This window comes from Henckelia pumila, chromosome 1 (assembly GCF_033568475.1).
Source record: "Henckelia pumila isolate YLH828 chromosome 1, ASM3356847v2, whole genome shotgun sequence".
Classification (NCBI taxonomy): Eukaryota; Viridiplantae; Streptophyta; class Magnoliopsida; order Lamiales; family Gesneriaceae; genus Henckelia; species Henckelia pumila.
The window spans coordinates 68,429,698-68,455,640 of NC_133120.1; the positions used below are offsets into that span (position 1 = coordinate 68,429,698).

Here is a 25,943-nt window from a genome sequence, read left to right on the forward strand (position 1 = left end):
TCTGTGAGGCCTCGATTCTAAACATCTAATCTCGGAATTAAACAACAATAGGGCATTCAAGATCCAAGATCAAAAGTAATAAATTATTATTATTTTTTTTAAAACAGTGCTCGCTCAATCGGTAGAACTTTACCGATCGAGCGGGCCATCTTAACCAAGTCTCTGCCGAGACTTACAAAAGCCCGCCGCTCGATCGGTAAAAACTTACCGATCGAGCGGAAGCACAAATCCAAACTTCCTGCCTCAAAACAGGGGTGCTCGCTCGATCGGTGAAAGTCTGCCGATCGAGCGAGACACTCTGCCCAGAAAAAGTTGGTTTTTCTTCTTCAAAATCAATCCTCAACTCTTCCAAACATACAACAACAACATGTATAAATTCATTCAACATGAAATAACAATACCAGGTAGTTCTAAGGTCATACATTCAACCAACTTATTAGAACATGCTTCAATACTCAATTACAATACCACAAAATACAAAAGAGTTTGAATTTAGTTCAACTCCTAAAACCAAGGGCCTCACTTCTATTCTCTCAACCACCTAGCCATGCTGCCTCTGACTCGGTCCTGCCCCACCTGTTGCCAAGTACACATACAAACAAAGACTGAAAGAGTGGGTGCCCGGTGAGCCAACTTGTGGCTAAGGGCTTTTATGACTCTATGTATAAACAATCTTTTGTTTAATATAATTTACACTTTTATAATGGCATTTACTTTATCTTTTATCATATTATTATGTTGTGATATACTATAAGATATTTAGATGAAGACCTTGAATATACTATAGTGTATGTAAGATGTGGTGGCACATGGGGATGGCTATCATGAAACACATCTTATAGTCACTGTATATTCTAAACAGTTCCTAGTCGATTGAGCCATCCATTAATAAGAATAAGGATCGCTCGAGATTGAGACTAGCATTTGCGATGCCGAGTACCACGTTTCATTGGTATGGAACATAGAGATGTTCAAAGCATGCAAATGGATATTCATATGATGAATGATCGAACTACCCTATCCGGAATTTCCAAGTGGTTATCACTTATCGAGTGGATAAAGTCCGCGGTTTTGGTTGTACACCATTAGTCCTTACTACTTGAAACATCATTGAGACTCTATATGCTAGTATTGTACTTTGACTCGTTTACCGACTCTATTGGGGTCATCAAGTGTCGGGATTGGGTACAGTTACGACACATATAGGAGTCGATGCTTTGTTGTCAAGGATTCACCACATACTTGCTAGTGTGGATATCCTATGCAATCTGAGGAGATATTAGTGTGACGAATCTCTGGCCAGAGTACATGATGTGTTTTAAGAAATGGTTTCTTAGTAGCACATGCGATGTCACTATTTGATCTTCAAGATGCATTGCATAGTTATCGAATCTCGAACGACTCTCGATTTACCAATAGTTGTTGATTCGATCGGGATATATGGATGAAGGGACCGTACTGTAAGCTAACCAAAATCTATTGGTTCTTGCAGGCACTATCAGTGATACCTAGGGAATCATGGGGCGATTTTGCTAGGCGCTCTTACCATGATTTGATGGGCAAGTCGGAAATTGTTGTTCCGAGTCACAAGGAGTTGTGAGCCCACGGCTAGCTGTATCCCTGAACCATTGAGGGTCACACAAGTAATGGATTTTTAATCCCCGTTGAGATAATTAAATTTAAAGAGTTAAATTTAGTGAATAAAGAAGTGGGACTTCTTATATCAGAGTAGAAGAGTAAGATTTCCTAAAATGACATAGAGATGGGCATTTTTGGAAATCACTGAATTCGGATTCAGAAAATTTATCTTGACTTTAAAAGATGCAGAAATGGTTTCTGTGCACATTGGTGAAATTGGTTTATCAATCTGAGTCACGATGAATTTTATATTAATTTCTGAACATGCGGGCTTTGCTTGTCAGGCTTGAACTTATGACTAATGGACCCTAAGCTGTTAGCAGCCCACATTATAAATAAGTTATCGCAGTACAGAAATTGAATAGAACAAGGCATAATTTTCGAAAACACTAGGGTTTTCTCTCTAGTGGTCGCCGCCCCCCTCTCCTCTCTCTATCAGAAAATCCAGCCTGTGAATTTTGAATTTGCAGTCTGGTTTAACGGATCATATTCGTTAATTCTCTTCGTAGAAACTTCTGATAGATTTTCTAGTGCAATCTATCAGAGGGATTACTTCTGTTCGTGGACCTAATTGAAGAATTGTTCGTCCATCAGTTCCTAGGATATACAACAAGAGCAGAGTTATCTGTTGGTGTCCATAATCTCGTTTCGAGATTCAAGGTAAAAATTTAATTGTACGTTTATGTGTTTAAGGTTCCTAATTGAACCACTTTACCTATTTGCCCTTCAAATCACGTGCAATCTCTTCTTCTTTTTCCGTTTTTTTTTCTCGATCTTTTGACAGAAACGTGTGAAACCCTTGAAGATTTTCTGCTGAAATTGAAATACTTCGATGCATAGTAATCGAAAATCGAAGGACTTGGAAGCTTTGTCTGTGAAAATTAATCGAAACCCTTGGAAGTAAATTATCATAAATCGAATCCATTGGAAGCTCTGCCTGTGGAAATCGAAACCTTGAAGTTTTATTCTTTTGAATCTTGTACTCCGAAGTTGTCTTCAACTCCGACGAACACCATTTCAGGCTCTTCTTCTTTTTCCGTTTTTTTTCTCTCGATCTTCCGACTGAAACGTGTGAACCCTTGAAGATTTGCTGCTGAAATTGAAATACTTCGATGCATAGTAATCAAAAATCAAAGGGCTTGGAAGCTTTGTCTGTGAAAATTAATCGAAACTCTTGGAAGCAAATTACCAAAAATCGAATCCATTGGAAGCTCTGCCTGTGGAAATCGAAACCTTGAAGTTTTATTCTTTTGAATCTTGTACTCCGAAGTTGTATTCAACTCCGACGAACACCATTTCAGGCTCTTGAATCTGTCTCGGATTTGAAAATCAAAAGGTTTGTAAGGTAAGTTCTGAAATAGCAATTTTTTAAGATATTCCAGCAACAGTTGTACGGTTTTACTTGTTTTTAAATTTTTGATTTACCAAAAACAACCTTAATTTTTGTAGAATGGAATCTGGAATTGAGTGTTCTTCCAACCTTGCATTTTTGGGTTGCTGCAAATGTAATGAAAAACTTTTAGTGATTTCAATTATGAGTGGATGCAGTTTGGATGATATATTTATGAGTTTGTGGAGCAAACATGAACAAAATTAGTCCCCATTCTATGTCACTGCAATACATGTTTCCCCAATACAAGTTGTATGTTACATGGAACAATAATGACGACGTCCGTAAATACATCTTCACATGTGTATGAGACTGACTATCATCGAATTGCGGGCTGAAAAAAATACCAGATTACAGGGAGTCTTAAATATGGAGAAGTAAAATGTGTTCGCTCCTTAATTTTGTTTGTTATTAACTTTATTGTTGCCTCTGATAATTTATTTGTTATCTTTAGTGATAGACAATAGATGTAGAGTCTGAAACCGTGTTCTTGTGTTTGTATTTATTTACAGTTTCCTGGTGATTTTGATTTTTTGTGTGATGATAATCTGATAATGTATAATCATTGTTGATTTGTCATGACATTAATACTTAATTTTGGGTGATTAGCTTTTTGTGAACTATGTCATTGCTTCTTAAATTATTTGAACATTGTTGAAGATGTGTATTATATTTACGTACAATAATTTAATTATTGTATTATGAATTTTGAAATTATGGTTGTGAAATTCGTAAGGGACGACAAAGATGATAGACAATCCAAAAGTGATAACGAACTTGATGTGGTAACTAATAAATTCAAGCATTTATTTATTTGTTTTAATGCATGTGCAGTTGGTTTTGCTAATGGTTGTAAACCGATGATTTTCTTGATGGAACTAATATTATAAACAAGTATAAATGTAGTATCCTACTTGTTGTGGCAAAGGATGTCGATGACGATCTTTTTACATTAGCAAATTCTATAGTGGATTTCGAGAATGATTGTATTTGAGAATGATTTTATTTTCATTTAAGAGGTGTCATTCTTTCTCAACATATCATGATATTCGAAAATTTCACATTTTTCACCGATAGGCACTCTGGTATTATCACGGTTGTTAAGCTATTATTTCTGGGTAGTCATCATGCTTATTGTTTGAGGCACTAATTAATGGATAATTTTGTTAAGCAATTTAGTAAGTAGTTCTTTTTATATTTTGAAATCTTCCAATAGTATTATATCTTGATTTTCAGATGAGTGTGTTAATTTTCTTTTCATTATAGGTGTTGCGAAATTATCCGCACAAAAAAAAATAATGGTCTTCAGTATTCAAGAAAGCTGCATATGCCCCTTCACAACAAGAGTTTACTTAACACAACAAATCAAAAATATTTACTTGTTGTTTTTTATTTTATTTTATATTTATGGAATGTTGATAATTAAATTTGTTTTTTACACTTCCGCAGGAAAAAGGAGGACAAATGAAGGGTAGTTAGTCGTGGACTTATCTACTAGGAAGCATACACGTTCCAGTGGTAGTTTTGTGGTTTATTGTTGATTTTATGGTTTCATTTGTGAGACATATTGTGAAGTATTGTCTGTTTTTAAGCTCGAACTTATTGGACTTTTAGTTGGTGTATTATGTTTTATTACTCAATCTGTATTGTAGAGAGTAGACAACTTATTGTTATGTTTGTTATTGGTGATGTTTAATATCGATGGCGTTGTTATTTGATGTGTTGGAAACATTGACATTTATGATTTTATTTTTTTGTGCACCTGGTAAGTTGTATAAATGACTTCTTCATATTGGATTTTTGACAGAAAATAAGTACATATACTAAGAAATCAGGTATATTGAACATCTTTTTCTGGTACAAAATACCTAAAATCAAGTATAACAATTTTTTGACGTGGGATATTGGTAGTGTTTAGTCGTATCATGCTCAAATTAACCCACTTCATTAAAATAATAAATACGTCGTAGCAAGAATAGGAATCATTCTCACGAGGAGGATTGAAATTTATTATGCTTTGAATTTAAAAAAATACTAAAAATAAATAAGAGGGGGTTTCGCTTGTTCAAATTTACTTCTAAGAATTTAGAAAATAAAGAAATACTAATTCTAAAATTCAAATTAACTAGCATGCAAAATTCAAATTAATTTTACTATCAATCAATTAAACAAGTCTTGGTATCGGTCGAATACGCCCTTGAAGTTTATTAACTCTATCACCGATACTATAAAAATAATCAATTTACATTTGAATATTCATCATTGAAAATTAAATTTCTATCTCACCTTAATTTTAGTTAAATAAAAGCACGCGTTCTAATATTAACCCTTACCAATGACCAACCAAAATACAAACGATTAAAGTTTAAATCCAAGGTCGCATTCAAACTAGTGAGATTGATGAATATAAATAACACAAGCACAAGCGGTTGTATTTAATATAGTCAAAAGATGTTCTTATGAATTAATAAATTCAAAAAGACAATATATTTGAGGAGTATATATCAAGCGGTTGTATTTAATCTAGTCAAGCTATGTTCTTATCAATATATCATAAATGCAGTATATATCAAAAGGTTTTCATAATTATTTTGTGCATAAATTTTTAGGAAACCTCATTTGTCTTATTACTAACTCATAGTGTAGTTTTTTGTGTAAATATTTAAACTAGAGAAATATGTGCTATATTTACCTCGTTATGTATTGTATTTCGATACTATTGTACTTTATTTACTTGGATATGTATCATCTTGAAGTAAGTAATTAAATCTTTATATTATACTTTACAATTGATAAGTGAAACTTTTTTTAGTAGATATTATATGGTTTTTGTATCTCAAACATATATCTATACGCACCACTAATGGTTGGGAATTAAGATATTGGTGATCTCTAGTTGAAGTAATAGCATAAAAACATTCCATAGACATTCATGAACCACCTACCAAGAAGTTGATCATATGTTTGCTAATCTTTTTTTTTATCAGTATGTTTGCTAATATTAATCTATGTTTTTGTGTGAAATCTCATTAATAATTCAATATTTAAAATAACTAATCACATTCACGTTTGGTGAAAACAACAATCTTCCCATTGAATACTCAAATTGGACAACAATGTGCTCTATTAACTCCTATATGTATCATATTTATACTTGGATGTACCTAGTTTACTTACATATGTATCTTATTTAACTATTTTATTATTTACTTATCAATTGACACTAGTGTAGTTTTTTTTATGTAAATACTCAAATTGAAGAAATATGTGGTATATTCACCTCGTTATATACCTTATTTTAATACTATTGTACCTTATTTATTTGGATCTGTACCATCTTGAAGTGAGTAGATATGAATTAATTAGCGAGAAATCGATCACGTGCTATAATCTTGATCTACGTTCTTCTAAGAACACGAAGTTTTGAAATGTGCTTGGTTTACCCTGATCTGTACTGTATTCACGCTCATATGTACTTGATATACAGAAATTTGTACCACGTATAATCATCAAGTGTACTTGTGACATGAAATTATTAAAATGTGCTTGGTTTACCACGATCTGTACTTTATTCACGCTTATATGTACTTAACCATGGGCTTGGTTGTACCTTATTTACTTAATTAATATGTACCGTAGTTAGCTCTTTAATTATTTATTGGTAAGTTTTTATTAGCCAAAAAATTTGAGTGACTACCCAAAGTGCACATGCATGTCCTATATTCACATAATTAACTTAGTAAATAAATCCGATGTCATACTTGTGATTTCACGTAAATGATACTCTATTGAGTAGATATCAAATGGTTTTACTATCTCATTTTGCACATGCACCATATATGTGGTAAGGGGTTTTTTTTTTATTAAATAATATAAAATTTAAAAAGATTAACAAAAATAGTGTAAACTGGAAATGATTATGGATCTAGTGCAATCCGGGACAGACTGTCCCGAATTCTCTGCCGTAACAGTCTCGAGTTTATAAATAAAAGAAAAAAAGAAAGGAAGGAATCTGGTCAAGCTTGACCAGACTCCTAACCTTTATTGAATCCGGAGCAGTCTGCTCCGGATTCATAAAGGTGTCATAAAGGGTTGTTCCCCGTGACTTTAATTCACGGGTGAACAACTCCTTGCTCCCCCATTCAATGATCCAATATATATATTGGCACCTTGCTCCCTCTCCATGCTTTCATCTTGTTTAGCATACTATCTGCTTCCTTCCTTCTTGTATCGTGTTTCATATTTTTGAGGTAAGTATTTCTAATGTTCATTTTATTCTTGCTTTTTGTTATAATTTTTTATTTAGTCGTGTGTTTTTATTTTATTTTTAAATTGTTGCAGTATAATTTAATTCGGGGTTTGAACTGTACGTGCATTTCTTCTCGTGTTTATTAAAGGTAAGCACCTATGTTTAATTTTTAGTCTGTTGTAATAATTTTTTTTGTTATGATTTTTATTTAGTTGTATATTTTGTTCTAATTTGTTTCAAAATATTTTCTGATTATAATTTAATTCGTTATTTAATCTTTAATACTTACATTGTTAACACATAATTATCATAATTAAACTTTATATACCAACTTCCGAGGAGCAAGTTGTTAAAAATCTCTAATACGATTCTTTTACTTTTTTGTTAATAAAACTAAACTTTAAATTTAGTATTTTTTTTCATGACTGTAATATATAAAATAACAAAAAAATTATATTAGAATAAATTTTATTATTTAAAATATTATATTAGTTTTATTTATATTATTTAGATAAAAAAACACTAATTTAAGATTAATTTATGTCTATATTATTTATTTTGAAGATTGTTATATAATAATATATTAGTTATGAATTTATTCATAATATTTTATTTGAACACGTATGAGTATATATATCTCTTTTATAAGATATTATTGTTAATTAAGTAAATCTACTTTTTTTAAAGTTATAATAAAACTTCAAGCAGATGTAAAATGAATAAAAAAATGGCAAGAAGAAATGTAAATTTGTCTAGAATAAATTTTTTTTAAAATAAATTAGATGAAATGACAGTAACAATTAGGTTTTTTATTTTTGTGCATCTTTTATATATTATTTAACGATAATAACTACATTTTTTAAAATATTATTTTGGATAATTATTTTAAGAATCGAAACTATTAAAGAATTCACCAAAATAAAGAAATCAATATGAAGGGTATCGTTGTCAATTTTTAGAATAAAATTTTTTGATGAAGGTTAATTAATAAAATATTGAGTGTAAATAACACTCATAATAATTATACATACTCGTATAATTATGCATTATTTATTTTCTAAATAAATATTTAGTGATGATAATATGATATTATTATTCAAATAATAGCAAATAAACTAATAAAATTGTTGATAATGGATGTAAAATAGTGTTATTTATGCAAAAAAAAATTAAAAATTTTGATTATTAATTATATAATACAAACATTACAAAATAAAAAAAAATAAATTATCAATCATAAAATAATATAATAATAATAATTTGAGTAAGAAGATTTTGAATAATAGTAAATAGTAATTAATAAGCTAGTTATATTATTTGTCAGTATTGTTAATAATAAGAAATTATGGTGTAATAATGACTTGAGTTAAATAATTTTTTGATATGATAATCGTCAATTACTCAACATGATAATTTTAAAAACTTGTTGAAAAATGATGGACATCAAATTAATTTATTGAATTATGATAATTACACATTTTATAAAACGAGAACAACTTTTACTTTATTTTTCTAACCACTTAAAATCTCACACACACTAATTCATACTAAAAATTAATACTTTTATTAAATTCTTACTATTAATAATATAAATGTTTGTATGGTGTTTTTATTGAATGTCATCGGTTATTTTTAGATATCAAAAATAATATAACTTACATCCATATTTTATTAATTGTAGGATGACGGAAAATGCAGAAAATGTGTTGTATTTACAAGATAGACATATTTCGAACAATATCAATGTCGAGAACATGGATCACTTATACCCCCACGTCGTTTCGATCATTTTCTATGGACATTGTATAGTGAAGGAATTCACCATCGTGTTCTTCTATGTTTGGCTCGCATAGGTTTTTATGGTATATTACAGTGTGGACCGATAAAATATTATGATAATCACTTGCTTACAACCATGGTAGAGAGTTGGCATCGAGAAACACACATGTTCCACCTTTCAGTCGGTGAGACCACGATAACCCTACAAGACGTTGCAATAATTTGGGGTTTGAATATCGATTGCATTCCTATCACTGGTGTAGATACCGCATACACAAAAAATGAGTTGCAGCAACGCTGTTTATATTGATTGGGTTTCATGCCCGAGGCTAATAAAATCAAAGGTGGCCACCTTTCCCTCATCGCTATACGAAAGCACTGTTTGGATCATATGATTAATGATGAAAGCACAGATGACGACTTTGTGAAATATTCTCGTTGTGTGGCATTGTTGATTATCAGTGGATGTATGTTTTCAAGCTCAGAGAGTTCTGTGGTGAAGCTTATGTATTTATCATTTCTTGAGGACATCGATATGGTGAATATGTATAGCTGGGGTTCCGCTGTATTGGCCTATCTCTATCACGAGTTATGCAATACTTGTATGAAGTTGAAGAAAGATTTATGTGGGCCTCTCCAAATACTTCAGGTATGTGAATACTTGTATAAAATTATATATGTTATGGTCAAATTGTTTTTAAGGGACATGTATATTGTATATCATCGCAGATTTGGGTGTGGTCGAGGATTGCACTTTTGACTCCGGATAGGGTGCAACAAAGTCATCTGGAATCGGATCAAGTTGCTGATGTGCTTCAGGGTCTACCATTCCCACCTTTTGGCGCAAAGTATTCTTCATAGACATTTAATCTGTAATATGATTCTATTACTTCTTATTAATGGTCTATTCTGTCTGTTTGTTCATATCATAGATGGAGGCGTGGGTTTTCATGGGTGCACACTGTGTGGCATTCTGTTCGTACAATGAGGGATATGCTTGACAAAATGGTAGATGAACATGTAATTTCTTACAACATGTATTTCTATAAACATATTTTATAAATTGTCTTAAGATAAGCATGATAATATTTGTACTTTTGTTTTTCGATAGTTTAAATGGACAGTATATGAGATGGAGTCACCAGAGTTGAATATGTACCTTGAGGGAAATAGAAATCTCTTATGTCGGTCTGCGTGTCCGCTGATAAATTTTGATATTGTTGAAATGCACCGACCAGAGAGATGTCTTCGACAATTTGTAATGCATCAGGGTATTCCCCCACCCACCACTAACTACGATAATTTTCACAAACTGACACGACAAGGGCGATCTGATTTTGATTGGGCCGCCTTTCACAAACAGTTTGTAGATATGTGGACTGATAGATATAATTTTGTCACGGGCGGGGAACTTGTCATACCTGGTACACCTGACACGACGTTGGAGTATATTGGTTGGTACCGACGCATTTCTCATATTTTTGTATCTCCGATGCTGGAACCTACGACTATGGTTGGATACCATCCGATAAGTGGAAGCTACCGACAATTTTACATAAGATTTGTTACGTTAATTTTTTTCATTCTTTTATTAAAGTTGAAAACTTGATTTTTGTTTTAAGCATGTACATCATTTTATTTTAATTTATAATATAGGAACAACAATATCAACGACAGGGTCATGCATCTACGTCGCAACCTCCAACGTGGACACGAAATGAGAGTGAGGCAGGAACTTCAGCGACGAACAATCTTAGGTACACGCAAAATTTTGGGGACCCCGGACCTTTGACAATAAATTCTACATTTTACACTCCGCCTGTGATGTCGAGTTATGGAGGGTATGATCGTGACTTCCACATCCCATATGCTGGTAGTTTTACCCAGCTGCTACAAAGTGACTTCACACCGTTCATGCATGACATACGCCCTCGATTGAATATATCACCAATCGCATTTCAAGAATATTCTGATACACCAATAAGTGAGATGACAATGAGCACGGTTGGTCCTAGTACAACTCCCGTGCAACCACAAACAGAGGGAGACGAGGAGGAGGTATACGGTCGGGGTCGTAGAAGAATTGTAAGACCTAGTTGTGGCACTGGTGGCCACCGTTATCGTAGATAGTTTTTTTAGTTTGATTACATGTACGTGTAAAAAATTGTATGTTTTATAAAAGTTGGTTGCAAAAATTTTGGTTTTTTATAGTATAAAAAATCTTAATTATATTTGATTATTTACGTATATTTAAATATGAACATAATAGATTGAAAACAATTAGAATTGATAAAAAAATTATTACAAATAAGATGTGCAACATAAGTTAATTGTGAAATATATTACAAAACACTTAATATCCAAAAAAAATAAAATTACAACAAAGAACTTATTTGGAGGATAAAATGAAAATATGTAGGTTTCATATCCTCGAAATTTATCCCTCAAGTGTCACCTACATGTAGTGAAAACAAATAAAAATATTAACAGTTCATTATAAAGTATGAAAACAATTTAAATATAAAATTTACCTAGTGAGGAGTGATAAATATTAAATTAGTATGTCACTGAATTAATTTTTAGATAATATCTCAGTATATATCTCACGTACCTCCCACGTCTCTCTCTGCCAGATGATTGATCCATCTTATTTCTAATGCGGGTTGTGCGATCTCTACTGACCCTTCTCCTCTCTCGTCGAACCGAATTGTGTTGTAATTGGAAAGTCGGTTCATCCCAATATTGTTTATCATGTATAGGATAGAATCTACCATCGTAAGTCACTACAAAAAAAATAGCCTATAGAAGCGGTTTTTATGGCTTTTAGAAGCGGTTATCAACCGCTCCTAAACTTTTACCAACGGTTGCAAGAATGCTCCTCTTATTGGCGTCCCTATATCTTATAAAAGCGGTTTTGTTAACCGTTGGTAAAAGTTGAAGAACCGCTCCTATTATTCATTATTAGAACGGTTTTAAACCATTCTTACACTACATGGATATAAGAATGGTTTCACATCACCTCTAAAACTTGGAATCTCAGAGCGGTTTCAAACTGATTTTAAATTCATTGGATTTAAGAACAACATTAAACCACTCTTAAATCTAATGGATTGAGGAGCGATTTCTGATCGCTTCTAAAGTTAGTAATTTAAGAACAATTTCAAACTGCTCTTGAAACCCATTAGATATTAGAATGGGTTTGAAGTGTTCCTAAAGTAATGATTTTAGAAACAATTTAAAACCACTCCTGAAGCAATATAGTTTGAGCAATTTGAAATACTCAAATATTGAATTATATAATCGTTTTATACCCTTCTAATTAAACCAATAGCTAGATATGGAAGCATTTTTTGATCCAATGTTAAATCTCGTGCACATCACCGATTTAACAATATATATTTTATTTTTTATATTATTTTTAAATTAATATATTTTTTCATTACCATTCAAAATCAATAACAAAAAGAAATAATATGACTAATACTTAAAATTGAATAGATAAAACTGTTTCAAAATCATATATCATTAAGAAACAATGTTCTTCACAAAAATAAAACAACATTACAAATGCTAAAATTAAATATATGACATTAATTTTCAAAACTATATCTAACTATTATCAGATTCCAAAGTCACGTCTTGCATTTATTCAGCTAACTTTAGCATGGAAGCACGTCCTCCTTGTTACCTGAAAATGTATACAAAAATATAAATTTTATTTAGAGTCGTAAAAATTAACCAAATATTAATCATAATTATTTTCATGCAAAGTTTAAAAAATTAAACTTTTTACCTTCTTTACAAAGGTATCTACTACTTTATTCATATATCCCAGATTTTATTTTAATATCTTGAATCGATTTTCACATCCTTTTGGTTGTCATGTCTAATCTCAACCTGAAAAAAAAACATCAATCATTCAATTTTATGCAAAATTCACCCAATACTTTAAAAATCTAAATGATTGGGAAAAAAATAAAGTAAATGAAATACCTCCAAAAACAAAAAGTAAATATAACATAAGTATGAATGGAGAAGTGGACACACTAGGCAAAATCAAGAAATATAAACGGTAGATGAGAATTGACAAAAGAAGAGGAACCATGAGAGAGTTGAAGTCGAAGAGAAATGGAGAGTTTTATAATTTATGTAATCGCCAATGAAAAACTTGAAACTTAAATAGAGGTTTATCTTTAAATGTTTTTGAATCTTTCAGATTAGTGATGAAAATTTTTAAAAAATTATCTTCTAGATTGGCAGTGAAAATTGAATGTTTGATATATTTGACGAAAATAATTCAATTTTTGGCGGTTCCTATTAATTCAGTTATCCGCCACTTTAAAATTTGAAATATTACTAAAATGAAACATACCTGTCATTGGCATGCATTTTCATATACCAATCAGAGTAATCACAAATTTAAATTATTAAACATGAATTGTAATTAAATATAACTCGATAAATAATATTTAAAATCTTGAATGATTAATATTGATAAATGGTTTAACTTTACATTACATTGATTATGAATTATTTGTATATATTTAATTAATAGAATGTAAATTATTGAAAAAAATTTCATTTTACCAATGCGATTAAAATATGATTTATATTTTGTTATTTTATGGTATTCGATTTTAAGCATTGGACTTCGATTTTCTCCAATCTATAACTTATTTTAATAAAATTTAAAGACAAATTAAAAGTCATTAAAAAAGGCTAAAAGTTATACTTATTGAATTAATTATTTATCGTAACTCTTAAGATAGAAAATATTAGAAGCATCATTATCATAGTTTAAATACAGAATTTATATTGATAATTATAATAAATTCGTTTTTTAAAATTTACATGTAATATATTTTATATTTAAATTATTATAAGTTTTATTATAATTTTAGCATGAGATTTATTAGTAAATTTGAATTTACAATAGTGTTGATGCACATGCGATGCATGTATAATATAATAAATAAAAGCAGCGTACATAAAAAATTGAACAAGACAAAGATAAAATAAATATATATGGAGTGAAAAGAAGTTGATAAATGCGTCTTATAATTTTTAAATTGGAGATAATAATAGATTCTATTAGATAATGGAAAAAGTTTAATTTTGATTATGAACTTGTTGCCCTTCAACAATATAAATGAATGAGTATTTTCATATTTTTATAGGTTAAAAATGTAATTTGACAATATTGGTGTCAAATTATCAAACCAAATATGTTAGTATAAGTGCTTCAAACTTTATATATAGTATATTATTATTATATTTATTATTATTATTATTGATAAATCATTATTTTTAAGATCTAACATTTATTTTATTTTTTTTATCAAAAGTTATAATTAGTAGTAACGCTTAGAGTTTTCAAAATGGGTTGAGTCCGCTGGGTTGATCCATCCCACCCCACTATATAAGTGGGTTGAGTTGAGAAATTTTAAACTCGTCTAAACGATGGGCCGAATCATCCCGTCAAGTGGTGGGTTGCGGGCCAACCTGACCCAACCCACCAAATATAACTAAAAATTGGCGGGTCTCTGCACCGCCAAATAGATGGGTTGAGTTGATAATTTCTCAACCCGTATACATAGTGAGTCATCCCGTCCAGTCCTACCCTGCCCCGTCCCGCCAACTGTCAGGTTTTGGTGGATTGTGGGTTGGCCTGTCCCGCTGGTCCGTTTTGTTAGCTCTATTAACAGTACGACATCTCTTTCAAAACAATCATCAGCCCAAGCGTCAAATTTTGATCGTCCTCCAATAATTGCACTATTCTAATCCATGGATATCAAACACGTGATCTTAGCTCTGATATTAAATGTAGGATTGAGTATTTGTCATTTTACCAAAAGTTATAATTAATGGTAAAAATACAACTCAATATTCTGAACTGTACAAGAACTCAACCGTCACATTTTCTTCAAGCAGAAATTATTATTGCACCCAACATTGTTATCATTATTATTAAATTATTCATTAATTATTTAGTACTATGAAAAGTGATTTTGTAAGGGTCAATGCTTTTTCATTTAAACCCAATTTTATTTTTTCCATAAATTCAAAAATAGAATCTGTTTAATCTAATCAGAATTTGGATCAATTGTGTTTTGTAACATTCCTAGCTTATGGTCTTATTATAAAAATATGTATTAAAAAAGATCAAAAGTAAGATAATGAAGTTAAAAAATGTTTATATTTTTGGTATTATTATATATTTTTATAATCATAATTAAAAAAAAAATCATACGTGATACTAAATAAAATAATGTATTTACAACAAAAACAAACACTTTAAAAACCAACAATAATTATAAAACAAAAAACCGTGTTTTCAATACTTAATAGCATTTGTATGTACCTACTCTTAAGGTTATTCTTTTTATAAGATAAAAATTGCTCAATGTAATTCAATAATAGCGTTTTTTATTCCATTACTAAAATTAAGAGCAATAGAACCGGTTTATAGAATCGAGTAACACAAACCATTACTAAACATTTGAAATATGAGGGTCTAAAAATCACTCATAAAATTTAAAGCAATAGAAGTGGTTTATAGCAACGGTTTAAATAAACCATGACTAAAAATATTTAATATGATCGGTTTATAAACCGCTATTAAAAGTTAAAACAATAGAAGCGATTAATAGCATTGGTTGTTGCGAACCATTGCTAAAACTAGTCAATGTGAGCGGTTTTTAAACCGTTCCTAAAAACTTAAGCAATAGAAGCGGTTAATAGCAACGGTTTATACCAACCATTCCTATAAACATTCAATAAAAGCGGTTTTACAACCGCTTGTACAAGTCATGGCAATAGAAACGGTTTTCTCTAAACCGGTGTTGTTGCTTCAACGATAGGAGCGGTTTTTTAAACCATTCCTAAAAAAAATTCTTAAAAGCACATTTTTTTGTAGTGAGTGTTCACATATTCGCTAAGTGCGTACCATGGTTGTACAAGCTGTGCAGGATCTAATACAAACCATTTTGATGCACATATTACATGTGAACAAGGGATTCCAAATTCTATTGTCTTCCCGCAAGTGCAATCACGAGTAGAGATCTTGACAGCTTGTATGTGATATTGACTCCCTGGTCTTGATCTTGTCGCAACGGATGCTGTCAGATCCCTTTGGTCAAATTGTACAACCCTATGTTCAATTGACTTTCTCGACCACTTCTCAAATTTTTCGCAAGCAAAATCGGTCCAAGGCTGATGTTTTTCCATCATTTTCTGACTTCGTCCCCGTCTTTGTATGAAATATTGCACGCATCGTTGTAAGGTTAACTCCACTATTGCGGTAATAGGAAGACGGCGAGCTCCTTTCAATACACTATTTATACACTCAGACATATTTGTCATCATTACCCCGCTCCTCCATACACCATCATGAGCAAATGTCCATTTCTCTTTCGGGATGTTAGACAAATAATTGAAAGCTGCTACATTTTTTGACTTGATTGCTTCCATCGTGGCATTGAATTTTTCTATTTGATGTTGTGTACCTGCTTCCCAACATAAGTCTTTCAAATGAATGTTTTTGAACCTATTATTGAAATTAGAACACACATGCCTCAAACAAAAACGATGGACACCACGAGGAGGTCGAAAGTCAGGGAGATTTTGAACCACACTTGTTAAACCTGCATGCTTATCAGATATAAGACACACTCCTTTGCAACCTCATGTCACATGTTGTACAACGTTACTTAAGAACCAATGCCAAGATTCATAAGATTCTTCATCGACTAGCGTAAATGCCAAAGGCAACAACTGGTTATTAGCATCCAAAGTCACTGCATTGAGCAGTTTGTGCTTGTATTTGGTGTACAGATGTGTGCCATCAACACTGATTATTCTGCGACAATTCCGAAATCCATCTATACACGGCTTGAAAGCCCAGAATACGAAGTTCAAAACTTTTTGGGGATGATCATTTTTCCGAAGGTGCTTCCACTCTACAATAGTTCCTGGATTATACTTTGACAGAGCACCCATATATTTAGGAAGCAATGATACAGAGCTTTCCCACGTACCATATACGATCTCCACTGCACGCTTCAAACCTTGTCATGTCTTAGCATATGATATCTCATACCCATATTTTCCTTTGATACTCTCTCAGACATACTTGATCTCATATGCAGGATCATAACGCACAATTCCAAAAAGTGTGACTGTTACCATATTTATGTCAAGGTTGTGGTGATCTATGCCCACTTGGCTAGAAATGCATGTATGCTCCCCACCATACTTCGTGATCATGAAAAAAACCTATATTCTGTTTGAATGATGCTCGAAGTCCCCAACCACAATTGCCACCTGCAGAAAAGTTCTTACACTTGATCTTCCATATTGTTGGAGAACTTTGGACGACAACATATTCACGTCTTGCAATTCGAACAGAAAAATCCTTCACAAATGACATTAATTCAGTTTTGTTCTTGAAAACCATTTTGGCACAAAGTTCAGGCCTTGCAGGGTCATAGAACTTAGTCCGTGATCTAGATGATAGCCCAAATGAATCTGGAATTTGTTCATGATAAACTGTGTTGAAAAATTGAGAAATTTCGCGCATGACGGGACCTTCACGAGGAATGTTCTGTGCAAGTGTTTCCCCACCATAGTTTGGGACATGCGATGATGTGCCCGCATCCTGACGTGCACCCTGTCCTGCATCCATGATTTGGGCGTCATCTTCACGTAGTGTGTTGGCACGATCATCTTCTTCCCCATCACTTGATGCTACATCAGGCTCACTATCACTACTCATTACATTATGAGAACTGTCAGCAAACAGATCATGTGCCTCTGTAATATTTCCTGTAATTGTTTCTTGCATATTTTCTCCCCTGATATGGTCATCAACCATATTTTGCGCATTGTGAAAAGATCTTGGGTTCATGATACTCGATCCTGCATCCCCGTAATTTAAATCCAACACTCTGGATGTATTGAACCCCCTAGCAATATCTTCTTGTGTGGGATTCGTGATATGATGACCCCAAGACCGTGAATATAAATCCCATGATAGTGTTTCGTTTTGGACCCATCCATGATCTTGCTCCGTGGGAACCATGGTGTGATGATCCCAATTGCCTGTATCAATTCCAGAATACAATTCTGTACCTGTGGCATCATTGTGACGTGCAGAAGTTTGTGGATGCTCATTGAAATCCATTGTACTCAAACCTTGTGTTATCTCTGACATGAACGACTCATTATCACAATTTCTTACCTCATAAGATACTGGAGATGATTCAACATACAGGTAAAAACAATGTAGTAGCGACAAATCAAACATGAATTGTAGACTCTCGTCATCTATGATGTACACGTGCTCTCCGATATGACGAGACATAACTTCATAAGAATATTTTGTTGATAGTTTAATAGTGAATTGTGATGGATCGATTTGTAGGAGGCGATGCACATTAATTATTCACCAACTGAGCAAATGTAATAGAACGTCGGATTTTCATGGGCCTAGTTGCTGGTATGCTATATCCGACCCTCTCGTTTTGAACAATAACATGACCACCAAACTACAGTAATGCACTCACATCATTCATCTCCGTGGTCAACAAAAAATATATAATATCAAAATTAATTTTTAAATTACATATATTAATGTTGATGTTCACAATATAGAATAATTTTTTTTCTAGGTAAGCAAATTGATAATAAATTTTTCTAATAATAATATAATTAATTGATAATATATTACAAGAACAATGTAGAAAATAATATTTTTAATTTTTTAAAATATATCTGCTCTAAGTATATATATATTTTATTGTGATTGATTTGTTCAAAAAATTATTCAGTTGTCATGATATTTTCTAAATATTTTATTCATTCTCTTACATACAAATAAATTATTTTATTTAGTATCATTTTGGAAACAAAACCAAAGTTTTCAAATTTATACTACACAGGAAAACTAGAAGAGAGCAACGAACAAAAAATAAACAAAAAACTTGACAAATTTTTTTAAATACTATATAATTTAAGTAATTGAAAATTCATAAATTTAATATTATTTAATTGTGTTGAAAATAGAAAAAAATAATTAAAATGGAGAAAAAAGTACAAATTTTGTTTTTAAAATATTTTTAAATAAGTCCTCATTTTTTAAAATATACCTTCGAGCATATATTAAAAAAATTATGTGATACTGTGTATGATTTGTTGAAAAAATTATTCGGTTTCATTCACTTTCAGATATATTTTATCAATTTTCTTTCCTACAAATAATTTATTTCATTTATTATCATTTTGGAATAAGAACAAGAGTTTTCAAATTTACAACAGACTACAGAAGTAAAACATAAATAATTTTTTGGTACGTTGGAATATTAAATGATTAATTAATAAATAAATATATTTTATAAAATATGAAGAGTATTATTTACATTTCAAAATTTATTAAATCATGTTGTCTTTTATTTGGGTGCTAGAAATGGAAAATAATAATAGCATTTATTTTATGTTCTTTCAATAGGAATCTATAAATAATATAATATCTAATCCCAGAATTATAATTTTAACATTTAAATATTTAAATTAAATTTCATTTTTATTAAGTAGACACCATATATAATCGTAATTGTGATCGTGATCAATTCACACTTGTACCCTTTAATTAATGGTTTTATATTTAGCAAATTAACTAATTGGTTCAATTCCTAAAATAATTATAACAATCTATCAAATAATTATATTAATTTTATCAATATTCTTAATGGAAAAAATAAATAGTACAATTTTTATTAAATACATTAATATTAATTTTGTTTTGTATTATCACAAAAATTACTTAATTTGTTTCAAAAAAATTTATATACGAAAGTGGAGTATATGTGTAGCTAGCTAGCTATATAGAAATACTAGGACAAATTTTGAAGTAACTAAATTTTTTTTAGTCCAAAAAATTTTTAATTGCCAAAAAATTAATCAACAATATTTGAATCCGAGACACGATGTCCTAGGTTCTATTACTTTTGTTAAATTTACAAAGTTGTTCTATTTTTATAATTTTTTCAATTTTTTATTTTAAAATAATATCCTTTTATTAATTATACTTATGTTCACAAATTAACTTAATTAATTACATAAAACTATAAATCAATACGTAACAAAAAATTTTAAATAAATTAAATTCATTTTAAATGTTAAATCTCAAAAAAATTGGCAAATGATATAATTTGTTGCAAAGTAATTAAGATAATTACGTGTTAATAGAATAAAAAAAGATTTATCTATACTTAAAATTTATTCTCGGACATTATTTTTAAACAAATTATAACAAAATATAAAACTAAATAAAATATCATTAAAAAAATTTAGTACAACAAACTAAAAATTAAACATAGATGATGATGATGCTTACCTTCAACAAGTATGGAAATAACACGAGAAGAAATCCGAGCAGAGTTGGAGCACGAAAAATTTATAAGCTGACAATGTTTAAAAAAAATATTACATCACAATATAACGATTAAAAAATAATATCTTAACAAAAATATTATTGTAAAAAACAAAATTTAAGTAATCTTACCTTTAAAAAAATGAAGAAACCGTGAAGAACAAATTAACAATGAGAACGAGAGCAAAAATCAATAGGATATATAATGAGAATGAGAGCATCACAACATCAAATATATATAGTCGGAACTCGAAAATAGAATGAAAGAAGGAGCTGAGTTCTTCCGTGAACCACACAATAATTTCACACAATAATTCAATACACAATACACAATAATTCAATTACACAATAATTGGTTTCAAGAAAATAAAATTACACAATAATTCAATTATTTGGTGTCTTTTTTGAATCCGGAGCAGTATGCTCCGGATTCAAAAAGTTGTCTTGTCGGCCACTATTGGCCGACAAGACAACTTCATTATTTTTTTTTTAAAACAAAAGTCAGCCTGCTTTTTTGTGGCCCAAAATTTATTTTTTTTATTTTTTAAAGATGAATCCGGGACAGTCTGTCCCGGATTCAGCAGAGCTGTCATCTGCCATCTCTTCTGAATCCGGGACAATCTGATAACCTTTTATAAAATGCAATATTTTTATTTATTTTATATTATTTAATTAAAAAAACCCTGTGATAAGGAGTTGGTTTTCTCCAAGTAAAACATTCCATATGAAGTAATTAGCAATAAATCGATCACATGTGCTATAATCTTGATTTACGTTCTTCTAAGAACACGACGTTTTGAAATGTGCTTGGTTTACCCCGATCTGTACTGTATTCACACTCATATGTACTTGGTATACATAAATTTGTACCACGTATAATCACCAAGTGTACTTGTGACATGAAATTATTGAAATGTGCTTGGTTTACCACGATCTGTACTTTATTCACGTTTATATGTACTTAACCATAGGCTTGGTTGTACCTTATTTACTTAAATATGTACCGTAGTAAGCTCTTTAATTATTTATTGGTAAGTTCTTATTAGCCAAAAAATTTGAGTGACTACCCAAAGTGCACATGCATGTCCTATATTCACCTCATTAACTTAGTAAATAAATCCGAGGTCATACTTGTGATTTCACGTAAATGATACCCTATTGAGTAGATATCAAATGGTTTTACTATCTCATTTTGCACATGCACCATATATGTGGTAAGGAGTTGGTTTTCTCCAAATAAAACATTCCATATGTGGTTTACCACGATCTGTACTTTATTCACGCTTATAAGTACTTAACCATAGGCTTGGTTGTACCTTATTTACTTAAATATGTACCTTAATTTATATATGATTTTACTTGGCTTTTGTGATGTATCGAGTGAATTTTATACATATTTGTTTTTGTTTTTGTGAGATTCAAGGATTGAAAGAAAAGTAGCAAGAAGAAGCGGATGAACGAATTACGGGACAACAAACTTCAGAAAATTACTGGGAATTTTTGGGATATCTAAATCCGATCTTCACCGTTCATAACAACATTTAAGATGTTTTAAAGCTGCTGTCAAAATTTCAGCTCAATCCGACGGTTAGATTGTGAGATATGAATTTGTGAAAATTATCTCGCGCTGCAAAAATGCACATATGCGAGAATGAAGAGCAGCGGCTTGTTGGATGAAAATGTGGCACATATGCGGTGAAATATGATGCATCTGCGGGAATTGGCAGAGAATTGGAGAAAACAACGGCGCATATGCGGTGAAATGTGATGCATCTGCGTGAATTGGCAGAGAATTGGAGAAAACAACGGCGCATATGCGGTGAGAAGTCACGCATCTGCGTGAAAGGCCAGAAAATTAAGAAAAGAATCGTTGCATCAGCAGTGATTAATGGCGCATCTGCGCTGCTGCATAAACTTGGAAAAACAACAGAGTTTTGGAAATTTTGGAGTCTAGATTCTAGGGCTCGATCGTGAGATTCACGAACACATATAAAATGAGATTTTCTGCACAAGATGAAAGGAAGCAGCCGCACAACACAACACAAAAAATTTAGAAGAGCTTGAGCGTGAGAAATTTGAAGAAGAAATCTGGGCAACGCGAAGAACATCAACTGGAACAAATTTGGGCAACGCGAAGAAATTTAAGCACTGAACCATAATTTCTAAACATCATCCAACTAATTCAATTGTTTGAAAGAAAAATTTTAAAATATAACAAATGTAAACGCATATATTAACATAAACAAAACTCTAAAATTGGGGAATAAAGATTAGCATACGAGATAACAAATTAAATCATGAACAATATTACGCAACATCAACCAATCAGAATACAAAATAATCCTCAAATGTGGTTCGATCAAATTCAAATGACTATTATGTTGTAAATCTCTGGGAGATTTCTTATCCGACAGACCTAATTTTATCGTCTTTTTCTGCTTTCTAACGCTCAGGATTTTCTTTGCCTTCACATCTTCAGTCGATTGCTTCTTAACTCTCGAAATTTTATCATCAAATTTTCTTGTACATTTCGGATTATTGGAAAAAAAATTTATGGGAAAAGAATGAGAGTGGAAGACGCAGTAGTGCCGTTAGAAATGAGGAAGATTATCAATTTATTCTTAATACATATATTAAAGGTTATTTTAGGGTTTAAAATAAAAAATAAGGATATTTTGGTAATTTACCATCTAAAAGGGAGTTGGAAAATATAAATGACATAGATCAGGGACTGTAGAATTAGATTGGCTGACATGGGTACTGACCACAAACCCAAGTTTGGGTTTGAGGATTTAATCCCAATTTACCGTTATTTTTGAAACAAATTTGAAATGCGAATTATTTCACAAAATACATAGGCATAGCGTCCGTCTCCAATAATACCTCAATAATAGTCATTAGTCAATATAGATTCCAAAAAAAAAAACCTCAATATTGAAATTAAATTTGTATTAATTTATAAAGATATTGATTAATCAATAAATTAATAATTTATTATTTTAAAGACTTTATTCTTTATTTAACTAATATATCATGATCCTAACATTTTTTAATGTATATTTTGTTTTCTCTCGTACTAATATATTATCTTTCATTTCAATTTCAATTTTAATAAAAGAAGAGAAAAAACTAAAAAAATAACATTCCGGGCGTTGTGAATTAATTAATTTCTCTTCTCCTCGGAGTGGGATGGATTCAGGTGAAGTCCATCGCCGGCCAGCTAATGGTCATTCCTTGTTACTGAAATCCATTTCAATCTTGGTAATCCTCCTGTTAGCCATTTTATTCTCCCAAACAAGCCCTTACAAATTCTTGAAATCTCTTCGAGAAGAGGAGGAGAAAGAGCCCTCGCGTTGTGTTGTTTGGATGGCCCCTTTCCTTTCGGGAGGTGGCTATAGCTCCGAAGCTTGGTCTTATGTATCAGCACTTAAGAATCCATTTTTCAAGCTGGGGATTCGGCAACACGGGGATGGGCAAAATCTTGGATTTTGGGAGGGCTTGCCTTTGGATATGAGAAACTTGGCTATTGAGCTCTACCAAACTGAATGCCCCATGGATGAGACCATTGTTATTTGCCATAGCGAACCTGGTGCTTGGTATCCCCCTCTGTTCTACACCTTTCCGTGTCCGCCTGCTAGTTATGGCAAGTGGAGGGCCGTGATAGGGAGGACCATGTTCGAGACTGATAGGGTCAATGTGGAACACGTCCGACGTTGTAATAGGATGGACTTTGTTTGGGTTCCCACTGATTTCCATGTCCATGCTTTTAATCGAAGCGGGGTTGATCCCCTCAAGCTTCGCAAGATTGTTCAGCCTGTTGATTATGAGTTTTTTGATCCATCATCGGTGGAGCCACTGGACCTGAATCCCATCGCCACTCTAGTGTTAGGATCGAATTCAAGAAAGCCCTTTGTGTTCCTGAGCGTTTTCAAATGGGAGTACCGGAAGGGGTGGGATGTGTTGTTGGGGTCATATCTCAAGGAGTTCTCTGGGATGGACCCTGTTTCCTTGTATTTGCTGACGAATCCGTATCACACGGGAGGTGATTTTGTGAACAAGATTGTTGAGTTTGTGGAAGACTTTGATTTGGTGAAACCCGAGGATGGTTGGGCTCCGGTTTATGTGATCGATGGCCATATTCCTCATGTCGATCTGCCCAAGTTGTACAAGGCAGCGGATGCATTTGTTCTGCCTAGTAGAGGGGAAGGATGGGGCAGACCCATCGTGGAGGCCATGGCAATGTCGTTGTCGGTGATCGCTACAAACTGGTCAGGGCCGACGGATGAGAATAGCTATCCGTTGCCTTTAGCCGGAATGAGTGAAGTGAAAGAAGGAGCATTTAAAGGGCATCTATGGGGTGAGCCTAGTGGTGATAAGCTGCAGGTTGTGATGAGGCATGTTGTGAGCAATCCTAGTGAAGCTAAAGTTAGAGGGAGGCAAGCAAGGGTGGATATGATGAGAAGCTTCTCCCCTCAAATTGTTGCAAACATACTTGTTCAACATTTACAACATATTTTTGATAATCAAGGTTGACAAAAGGAGCCCTTTATATCACATCATATATTCATTGCATTTGTCTCTTAAAATATGTTTTTCATGTACCAATTATTTATGAGCAAAAACTTTTGATATTTATATGAATTATCGCATAATGTAAGTTAATATGTTAACAATTTGAATCTTAAAATATAATTGTGTTATCACATTAATTATAACAAAATTACATGGATGGAAGTATTCAAGATGAAGAAAATGATTCTAATTATATGAAATTAATAATGGATTAAGAATGACAAATGAAATTATGTTATTATGGATTTCAAATTAAATGCAATTTTTTAAATTTAATTTAAAGTCTTTTCTATAACATAGGATCGGGTGGAAGAACTTGCTAGCTATCATAGTGTTTATATAAAAACTGGTGTTGGCATTTTTGAGATATATGATAATATACGTTGTTTAAAACTGAATTATTTATATTTGAAACAATCGAATAACTAGGTTGAATATAAAGGTTTTTTTTTTTTGAATATAAAGGGTATTTATTATTGATCGAATTTGTGATATTCTTACAAAATCCAAAGTCATCCGATTTATGACTACTATATTTTCTGTAAAAAGAAAGCTCGACTCTTCCATTTGGATATTAAAAGTTATTTTTTTTTTAAATTAAGTGTTGTATTGATTCTGATTTAACAATTTATTTTACATTCTTTTAACTCGTTCGTTCTTCGTAGATTATTGGTCTTAAATTAAATTGATAAAAAAAATGAATTATAAACGATATTATTTCTTTTTAGATGATATATCTAACAACAAATTTTAAAAAAAGTTACACAAATAAGACCAAAAAATATATAAAATAAAATAATTAAAAAACAGCAAAATCCAATATCTTCTTAGATGCCCATATAAAAAAATGTTAGGTAATAAGACCCAAAAAATATAACATAATACTT

At 31.5% G+C, this 25,943-nt stretch overlaps 1 protein-coding gene across 1 annotated transcript; it reads left to right on the forward strand.

The window, feature by feature from the left end:
- The first annotated feature begins 23,651 nt into the window (after positions 1-23,651).
- LOC140876006 (uncharacterized) lies at positions 23,652-25,088 on the forward strand. Its single transcript, XM_073279844.1, has one exon. It carries the CDS (start codon positions 23,674-23,676, stop codon positions 25,015-25,017), a length of 1,344 nt encoding a protein of 447 aa, XP_073135945.1. The 5' UTR covers positions 23,652-23,673; the 3' UTR covers positions 25,018-25,088.
- The last annotated feature ends 855 nt before the right edge of the window (positions 25,089-25,943 follow it).